This window comes from Aulostomus chinensis, chromosome 3 (genome assembly GCF_037954235.1).
Source record: "Aulostomus chinensis isolate RoL2024-O1b breed Wild chromosome 3, RoL_Achi_v1.0, whole genome shotgun sequence".
Classification (NCBI taxonomy): domain Eukaryota; kingdom Metazoa; phylum Chordata; class Actinopteri; order Syngnathiformes; family Aulostomidae; genus Aulostomus; species Aulostomus chinensis.
Window position 1 is genome coordinate 13,815,471 of NC_141322.1, and position 9,452 is coordinate 13,824,922.

The following is a 9,452-nucleotide window of genomic DNA, read 5'->3' on the forward strand; positions in this document are numbered from 1 at the left end:
AGCTAAACAAAAAATGAAGGGAATTTAAATGAATAAATAAATCTAAAAAAGATAAAACTTAGTCACAAATGTTATCATTAACAACCAAACCTGTCAAAAAAGATGTTTTCTTTAATTTCAGCCTGAAGGTTATGAACCTAGCAGTTAGACCTATTTGTCTTTCAACAAATGTAACTTTTAATTTCTAAATTATCAAATTACAAAATAAAAATGTATCATGAAACAGGTTATCAATTTACAAAACAAAACATTTTAACAGATACTTTGTTTGTTTGTTTTTTTAAAGTAACTCAATGATATATGCTGCTCATCAGTTTAACACTCCTATTACTGGTGAGTGAAGAGTGCAGCAAAGGAATTACGAGGACATTTATTGAATGGCAATGCCATAAACTTCTCTCACTTCCTTGTAACTCGTAATTTGATCCCCTGTAGTTTCAGCGCTGGGTCAGTGGGGGCGATAGAGAGCACTTGTTTTCTGACTCTTTAGCTCACGACGAAGAAAAACGGCGCTGATTTTGAACTTTGAGGAAGAATGTGCAAAACTTTATCAGGCAGGTGTGGCTCTGCGGTCGCCGGTGTGGGATTAAACATTTGCTTTTAACAGATGCGTTATATGTCACTTTTTCTGGTGATATATTGCACAGGTAAGTGTGTAGCCTTTTCATTGACGCTACGATAGTTAGTTAGCTTGTACACACTTGCTTACACTGGTACAGGAGACATACCGACGGAGGCATTGGTGCAGTAAACCTAGCTTAAAAACGCTTTAGCTCGTATGCCTGACACTCAAAGCCTGTTCGAGACACGCATACGCGTTCGTTTGAATACAGTAGTTGTATGTTATGTGTAGGCCGTATCGCAAGATACTTAACGATTTAACAAGACAAATACGTTTATTGACGTAATTTACTGTAACTAGCAGTGTATGGACTTTACCAAACCAACAAAACCACGGTTTGGTATAAAGTGCTGTTGGCTTACCGCTCATTCATCTCTTGCAACAACATGGCGCAGCTAAATACAAATTTTAACGGACTTCCGTGTCAACTACTTTTCTAACAAACCGATATCACTGTTGCTAATCCAGCTGCACTAAGACACGATGGAGTCGTCCGTGGTGAGCCTGTACAACCAGTTCCACAGTTTACGGGCCCAGGTGGATGGGCTGAAGGAGGGAATTGAACCAGGTAAGTTATCTCCACTCTTTGTTTCGGTACTCCCCACCTCCTAGGAAGTATGCCAGAGAGATTAGAAAGAATAGATTTGAGGTACATGTGCAGTCAATGTGGAGAAACGTTAGTTAAGATGGTGTGCTACTCTGCAGCTCCTTTGGTTTTCTGTCCAAGATGCACTCGTTGTTGCAGTAAATAAACATAGTATATGAACGGGGAAACAGCATTCTTTCATATAAAGCTGCTACAATGATTTTAATAATATCAACTGACACCATTTTTGATCAATTTCATTTTATAATCAAAAATGTCCAAGTGCCTCTTAGACAAAATGAGAGCTTTGATTTATGACTGAAGCACAATTTTTCTCAAGTTTTATCACACTGATTAGACAAAATGAAAGAAAATAATCTGCAGATTTAATTGATAAGGTAAATAACTGTTTCTCAGACTTGTATGTCAAGGCTGACTGGGCCAGGGCTTGAAGTTTGGTAGCAGAATGCAGAGTAGTTCACTTTATCAAACAAGACTGTTGTCATTCAGTTGTTCATCTGACATGGATTTGATTTTATCCTCCATATTTTCAGGTATCGTGCACAATTGCTAATTCAATGAAAATAACAGGAATTTTGATGACGCAAGATGTTATCACCAATGAGAAAAATAGTAGTTTGTGCAGGGCACTAAAACTAAAATCTCATCTTTTGTTGTCTTACATAGAGTTCCTCCAGATGGCTCTGAACTTTGAGGAGTGCCGTAAGAAGTGGCTTCGTACAACTGAGGAGACAGTTTCTTATAAGGAGATGCTGGGTAAAGTTGAGGCCGAGAGGGGAGCTCTGGAGGTCAAGCTGAAACACGCTCGCAACCAGGTGGATGTGGAGATCCGCCGGCGGCAGAAGGCTGAAGCCATCTATGAGAAGCTGGTTGGTTCAATTCCCATATGTTTACTTGGTTGATTATTGCAATCCAGAAAAGGGGAAGAAACTGGAGGCTAATCTGGTGTTCTTGGCCCCTGCACACATTCATGGTATAGGTGATTTTAATTATTGCATGTGGACTAAACCTGCTGATTTATGCTTATATGAAAGGAGCGGCAGCTTCAGCTGATCCGGGATCTGCTGATATCTGAGAACAACAGTAGCAGCATCCACTTGAGTGATGAGCAACGCTCCGCCTTGGCCTTCCTCAGTGCCCACTCCCAGGCAGCACAGGCTGTTAAAATCAACCTCAACTCCAGCCGAAGGTCAGATCTCTCAGCTAGGGTTGGCATTAGCTGCAGTTCTTCTGAAAAAATGCTCACCTTTTGGCACAGAAACCACAGAGAAGTTAAACGCTCCTTTGTTTTCCCATAAGCACACACAGAAATTTAAATGCATTCCACTATTAAAGCTTGTGTACTGCTGCTTTACTGTTTCAAGCTAGTGACGCCAAGTACTCCAGACAGGAAGATGAAATGCTGACTCTGATTATCTTACAGGCTAACTACCATCGATGAATCTGCCTCCTTGATGTCAGACATCAGCTATGATCAAACAGACGACTCGCTGGTATATTGACCCATTTACTCAAACGTTGCAGTTTATGTTGGAATAGATCCGTTCATTTTTTGCCAAATAGTGAGTGGGAGAACAGTTTTCAGTAAGGAGGACTAAATCGACCTTTTAAGGACTATAGTCTGTTTTTCCTGTAGGACTGGGATTCCTCTGCAGTTAAGACTATGAGACTGCGGAAACGTCAGAAAAGAGTGAGTTGCATTGATGATGTCATTTTCAGGTTAAGAGTAAAAAAAATCGTATTTATGGTTTCTAACACATCAGCACAAGTTTCTTTTATTATATGTTGCATTGCGTTCAGAAGCTAACTCCGTGTGTCTTTAACTTTACGTCATAATTGGCAGCGTTCCTCCAGAAAGCTCTCCGAGATTCCTCCACAGGCCATGAAGAAACCTCGCTCCACTGGGCGCTCATCAGATAGGGTAACGCTGACCTCTGCAGTTGACTGTGCTCAATGACATCTTAATGAGCAGTGCATGTCTGTGAAACCAAGATCTCCCCTCAAATATGCAGTAGAAAACCTCCATAAAAGTTCATCTTTCTGTCATCAGTTGAATGAGTCTATAGTGGCCAAAACCACCATCACTGTGCCTGTGAACGGTGGAGCTGTGGAGGCCATCTCCACCATCGAGACCGTGCCCTACTGGACACGCAGCAGAAAGAAGAGCGGTGAGAATGTTCGAGGTTTTTCTACTTTTGGTTCGGTTTATAGGATTGCAGATTAAACTATGGCATGAAGTGACGTAGAAAATGCACAGTATCTTAAATAAATCGTTTTCCCCACTATGTCACTGGTTTGGGGGTTTGAGCTGCATGTGATTGTGTCTGCAGTAGCTCCATCCTGGGGTGATACAACCACTACTGACCAATCTGAGACGGCCAGTGAGGCACCCAGCACACCGGTCTCAGATTTCCCAGCTCATCTCCGAACCCCCAGAGCTAATGGTCAAGGGAAGAAACACAATTTCATCCCCAAAACGGTGAGACTCCATACTTATTGAGGACAAGACAGTGGAGCAATTCAACTTAACACTGCATCACCACTTCAGTGTCACAGCCTGGTCTCTTCTCCCTCTCACTAAGGTCATCAAGTCTGAGTTCTGTGTACCGTGTGGGAGAAGAACAAAGTTCGGCAAGATTTACCTTCGCTGTCAGGATTGCAGGGTTGTGACCCATCCAGAGTGTCGGGATCGCTGTCCTCTGCCGTGTGATCCGTCGGCCATTAGCACTCCTATGAGGAACATAGAGGTACAGGTTTCTCATTACATGCTAACTTTCAGCGCAGCATAATTTGGTGGAAAGTCATATTGTGATTATTTCATAAAATCTTATGATTTGCAATATAATAAACAAATGATATCATGAGTGCACTCGCTTGGTTAGCAAGAAAAATGCACAAAAATTCCCCATCATTTTTAAACGTGTGTTCCTCAACTCAACCATGCAACTGTAACCAGTATAAAAAAGCTTTAATACTGTCCTGTTTTGAAAATAATGCTTTGCGTAATAAAAAAGATTAATTATATCATTTACAGAAATAAAATTTCTACCAATTTTTTTTTGCAGTACTCCTTGAAATACTTATTACTCTATTTGTATATAAGTGTACTGGCTGACATCAAAGTAGTGGTTCAATTGAATATGCAGCACTACTTCCACTTTTATCTTTAGCTTGATGCACTCTCTCTGCAGACCACCCTTGCTGACTTTGCTCCCGCCACTTCCCCAAAGATCCCAGCTTTGATCATCTCCTGCATCAAGGAGATTGAACACAGGGGGCTCCATGAGGTGAGGAACAAGATGCCCCACCACCACCACAACCCACAAGCAAGTATTCTTGTTCTGTCGCGTGGTAGCACTCAGAGCTGGTTTCCCTGTGCTCCAGGTTGGCCTCTACAGAGTCTCTGGCCAGGAGCGTCAGGTGAAGGAGCTGAAGGAGAAGCTGATTAGAGGAAAGACACAGCCCTCACTTAACAAAGTAGAAGACATCAACGTCATTACTGGGGTTCTTAAAGACTTCCTCAGAAACCTCCCAGAGCCGCTTCTCACCTTCCAGCTCAACAAAGCCTTCATGGAAGCAGCTGGTTTGTTTCTGCGATGAACTTCCAGTCTGTTGTGCTGCTGGTGATGTAATAACTGATGAAATTGTTTTGTAGAAATCCAGGACGATGGCAACAGTCTCGCCATGTTGTACCAGACCATCAGTGAGCTGCCTCAGCCCAACCGAGACACTCTGGCCTGCCTCATGATCCACCTGAAGAGGTAACTGGCATGACTGACATTTTGGTTTTGTCCCATTGTTACTGTCTTCTGCTCTTATTAGAGCGTAAAGGGAACTAGTTGGGAACCCGGAAGTAGTTTAATAGTGAGCGAGCATGTTGGCCGCTACATCTCTGCTCAGTTGTCAAGTGTCCCACTCCCATCTTTCCTCAGAGTGTCCGAGAGTGTGGCTACCAAGATGGATGTGACCAACCTGGCCAGGGTGTTTGGCCCCACACTAGTGGGCCACGCTGCTCCAGACCCAGACCCCATGACCATCTTACATGACACAAGCAGACAGCCACGGGTAAGGTGAAAGGCTTTGTTTCTATTTTTTGTCCATGCCATATGCTCAGTGTTTTGGTACAATATTTTTTTAAAAAGTACATTGTATAAACTCTACACATTGTGTTTACTTCAACAGCTGGGATTTTTTTTTCTTTTCCTGTAATCATGCATTTTTAACGACCCATATTCCCAGGTTATTGAGCGCATGCTGACTATTCCTGCAAGTTACTGGCGCCAGTATGCTCATCCAGATGATCTAGAGGCAGATAGTGACACTACTGATCACAAAGGTTAGAAAGATGTAAAAGGTCTTCCAAAATTAAAACTGTTTACTCAGTGTTTAATGACTCTTTGTAGGTCGTGAGCATGAGATCAGTATTATTCTTTCAATTTGAATATTTCTTCGCCAAGCATTCGTGTGTCTGAAAACTAAGTACTGACCTCATGGATTTCCAGTGAGCATATTGGGACCAGTGACCACTCCAGAGCAGCAGATGATGAGCAAAACGCCCTCCTCCAGCTCTCTGTCCAAGCGGATGATTCAAACCCTCTCCAGCGCCACCATGTAAGCTCTCACACACTCCCTGGCCACACATTTTACACACTACTTAGTGTTATCTGGGCTAATGAGATTACTTTGGTCAAAGTTTCTATTAGTGAGCTTAAATGTTCTCCCCTGACCTCCCGCCATGCTTAGATTCGGGAGCAAGAGCAAAGGACCAGCTGCTGCGAACCGTCCGGGCAACTTCTTCGCCTCTCCACAGCTGAAGTGATGCAATGTGGGGTAGAAAAAACAAACCCAAAAAAATGCCTTAACCTTTAAGATATATTTCTGCCTTACTTACTGCAATAACTGAATATACTGTCACGTAATCATGTGGAGATAACTCATGTGCAATCTTAGCAAGTAACAGATTCTTTTTTGGTGTTTTTAAGTGTGTTTTTCTAACCAGACTGGGTCAGTGTATGTTTTTTTTAATCTCTGATTACTGATGATTCTTATTGACCAAAACGGTGTGATTGTAAGATGTTTTCAGGCTTTAATGACCAAGAGAAAACACACAAACACACACACACACACACACGGTCAGTCAGTGTCATGACCTCCATTGTTTTTTTTGTTTTTTTCTTTAACAATCACTGGTGTTTGTCTGTCTTTGGAACTGTGGTTGTAACCACGGCAACAGGGATGCATCAGCACATGTTCAGCTGTACCGCTGGTTTAAGTGGGGGAAAAAAAAGGAATAGTTGTACTGTCGGCCAGTTTTAGCTGTGGTTGGTTTGATCATCGTCCTTAAACTGACGTCTTGTTTCGATGAAGTAACACTTTGTTTTCTATTCATGACGTGCAGTAACACATATACCAGTCATGACAAAATATATATTTCAGCAATACTGCTAATTAGCATTCATACTAAATGGGAATACTGCTATGTTTTGCACCATATCTTTGCATCAAGCTGAGTAAAAGTATTCCGACCCAGGAACACTTGCCAGTAGAGGCTGCTATTGCCTTGTGTTTGATATGCAGGCCTCAACCAATGAAGTGGATCTATTGTATTTTTATGCATCAGTGTTACTGACTCTCATTCTATTGACAGATCAAGATTTTATCAGAAATACCTTGATACCAGTGGTTCTACTAACCGAGGGCAGTACAGTCAGTAAGTTCTACAAGTCAAAGATCTAAAGCTGGTCATCACAAAATCAAATCTGGAGCCTTTCTAACTTATAAATGTGAAAACTGATTTGTGTGCACATTCACTGTTTGAAGTATTTGTAACCACGGTAGTTAGTTTTTTTTGGTACTGTTAAGTCATTAGTGTACAAGAAGCTCATCTCTCACTCTGCTGCTCTCACTGTCGCCACTATCAGCTCCAGAATTTTGCTTGATGGTGAAGTTTAGTTGTATTGGCATGTAAGTTCCTCTAAGCATCAGTATTTCCTCCAAGTACTGGAACCCAGCCAGGTTTTGTGTGCCATAAACTAATGAGTGTTGCTCTATTTTAATACGCCTGTACTACTGCAGTTTTTATATGTATTTTATACCTTCCTGTACTTTTATTCCATGTTTCAGTTCTGTTTTCTTTAATGAAGTGATGTCAGTGTTTCTCAACCTGGGGTCCTCCATGTGTTTGTGTACATGCTCCAACGCGCTTGGTCACACTGAGCGGGTCACAGGACCAGACCAGAGCTGAAGAGCAGCCGCGATGTGGTTACTTTCTCCAAAGATCTTTTGAACTGAAAATGAACTCGAATAAGATGATACAAAAAGTCTGTGGTTGAGCTAAAAATAAAACCTCCAAGGGCTGGTTCTTCTGTCTGTGTGGGGTTTGTTCATGCATGAGAAGGGAGCTGTGGTCTGATGGAACCCTGCAGAGATGAGCGCATGCCAGCCGTAAGTATAGGATGTTTGCTTGTGATTCAACCTCTCAAAACCCATCTCATACCTGGACATGATTATTGTTGCGCTATTACCTCGGAGTAGCTAACAACCTTTATTCAATGTTTTCATTTTCCTGCTGGAAATGGAGTGTTGACCATTGTGATTCAGCATCGCCGTAGAAAGCAGAGTGCCAGTTCTTCCGAGGCCAACTCGACAATGAATGATCATGCAATTTGGCTCATTGTTCCAACAGTCATTACTGCTATTTCCATAATCTATCGGGCTGAGTGGGCAGGCGATGAGGTCGACATTATTATGAATTAAAGAAGGGATCATTTATACATCCTGCTGTTATTCCATTAAGAGTCCAGCGCTAAACCACGTTGAACCCATTGACACTCGTTTTAGTTGGCCTCATTCAGTAAAGAAATTTCAAGCCTTTTGAGGTCGAACGCCAGCTGTTTTGAGAAAAGGAATGAAAATATAGTGAGCAGAGTTCCTCCAAATGTATTCTCTCATCACGCACACAGCACTATGAATGACTGCAGATGAGTACCTCCAAAATATTTGAATTTCAAATCCGCATTAATAGTTCATTAGCCTGAAATAAGGTCTCTGGTGTTCGATCTGTCCTCTCATCTGGGGATTGTGTGTTTATTTATGGTTCACGGTGCAGCATACGCTCGGCGGCTGCAGACATCAAACAGCTGGCTGTGTACAGTGTCTCTCTGTAGCTCCATATTCCAGCATGCCCCAGCGTGCAATGATAGAGTTCCGCTCTGCTGTGGGACCACAAGGGCCAAATGAGTAACGAGTCCAATTAAGAGCTCTTAAACAAATTACAATATAAGCTAGTAAACACGCAACAACAGCAGCACTGTTTAATTCCTCTGTTTATACAGAGAGCTGCAGGCAGCGATGCCACAGGAAGCAACAGTTTTAACATATCTGGAAGCTGGTGACAATCGATATTGGATTGAAGAAGTTTAGCTATTGCCAATATTGATTGATTAAGATTGACATTGTAGGTGTCAAGCTGCAGCTTCGTAGCGTGAAGCGGGTGTCTGCCTGCTTGAGCTTCGGGCCAATAATGTCATCACGTCAGAGATGTCAACTCAATAACTGCCAGTCAAACTCAGCCATCTGATCATGCATGTCTGTTGGAGCACACAGCCATGTTAACCACTGGACCTTTTCTTCAATTATTTGGGTTTACATTCAGGGTCCATTAAGAAATCAAAACCTGCGAATATTGAATGTGTAAATCTCCAGCCCTGGAAAAAATTAATTCAGGCAAAGCGGAATGGAAAGGTTATAGAAATTTGCTTCAGGAATACCTGCATGTTAGAGATCGACTGTGGAAAATGTTAAACCACCTTTGCCATTTGAGTTGTACATTTTGAGATAGATTTCTCTGTTTGTTTTTCATTTGGAAACAGGCTTTCAGTGGATCTACGGTCATTAAAAACCCACCTCAAAGGCACCTTAAAATCAGGAATATTGGTAAAGATTTCTATATGAAGCCTGTATTTGATATCGAAAATATACTGTTTAACTTACTGTATTTCTTCAATCGCTCGAGGGCTTTTCAGTGTTCCTTTTGTTACTGTGAAACTTGTTTGGAATATTTACCAATAAATGACACCAGGCCTCATGGAGATTTGCTTCTGAAATCACTTGAAATGGTTGGTGTGAAGCACCAGTTAGTCCTGAACAAAGCAGTAACGCTGTAAATGTGTAAACATGAGGACCAGAATATATATTGCTTCCTTAGCAGGCTAAGCATGTGCT

The 9,452-nt window shown here is 41.9% G+C and overlaps 1 protein-coding gene across 2 annotated transcripts; it reads left to right on the forward strand.

The window, feature by feature from the left end:
• The first annotated feature begins 418 nt into the window (after nt 1-418).
• On the forward strand, nt 419-7,586 carry LOC147267776 (rac GTPase-activating protein 1-like). 2 transcript variants are annotated; one of them, XM_086198825.1, is made up of 17 exons: nt 419-647; nt 1,091-1,190; nt 1,896-2,098; nt 2,264-2,418; nt 2,653-2,722; nt 2,866-2,919; nt 3,073-3,150; nt 3,280-3,397; nt 3,563-3,708; nt 3,812-3,976; nt 4,421-4,516; nt 4,614-4,812; nt 4,885-4,990; nt 5,162-5,294; nt 5,469-5,565; nt 5,732-5,840; nt 5,973-7,586. In XM_086198825.1, the coding sequence occupies exons 2-17, from the start codon at nt 1,106-1,108 to the stop codon at nt 6,046-6,048; spliced, it is 1,890 nt and encodes a 629-aa protein (XP_086054951.1). In that variant the 5' UTR covers nt 419-647; nt 1,091-1,105; the 3' UTR covers nt 6,049-7,586. The 2 variants fall into 2 exon arrangements, with proteins under 2 accessions (XP_086054951.1, XP_086054950.1); XM_086198824.1 differs by having other exon boundaries at nt 425-647; nt 3,560-3,708.
• Nucleotides 7,587-9,452: the final 1,866 nt, after the last annotated feature.

Coding starts and splice junctions, on each gene's coding strand:
- LOC147267776 (XM_086198824.1), top strand. CDS start 1,106: ATGGAGTCGTCCGTGGTGAGCCTGTACAACCAGTTCCACAGTTTACGG. Junction 2,099..2,263: donor AAGCCATCTATGAGAAGCTG/GTTGGTTCAATT, acceptor CTTATATGAAAG/GAGCGGCAGCTTCAGCTGAT. Junction 5,566..5,731: donor TGACACTACTGATCACAAAG/GTTAGAAAGATG, acceptor ATGGATTTCCAG/TGAGCATATTGGGACCAGTG.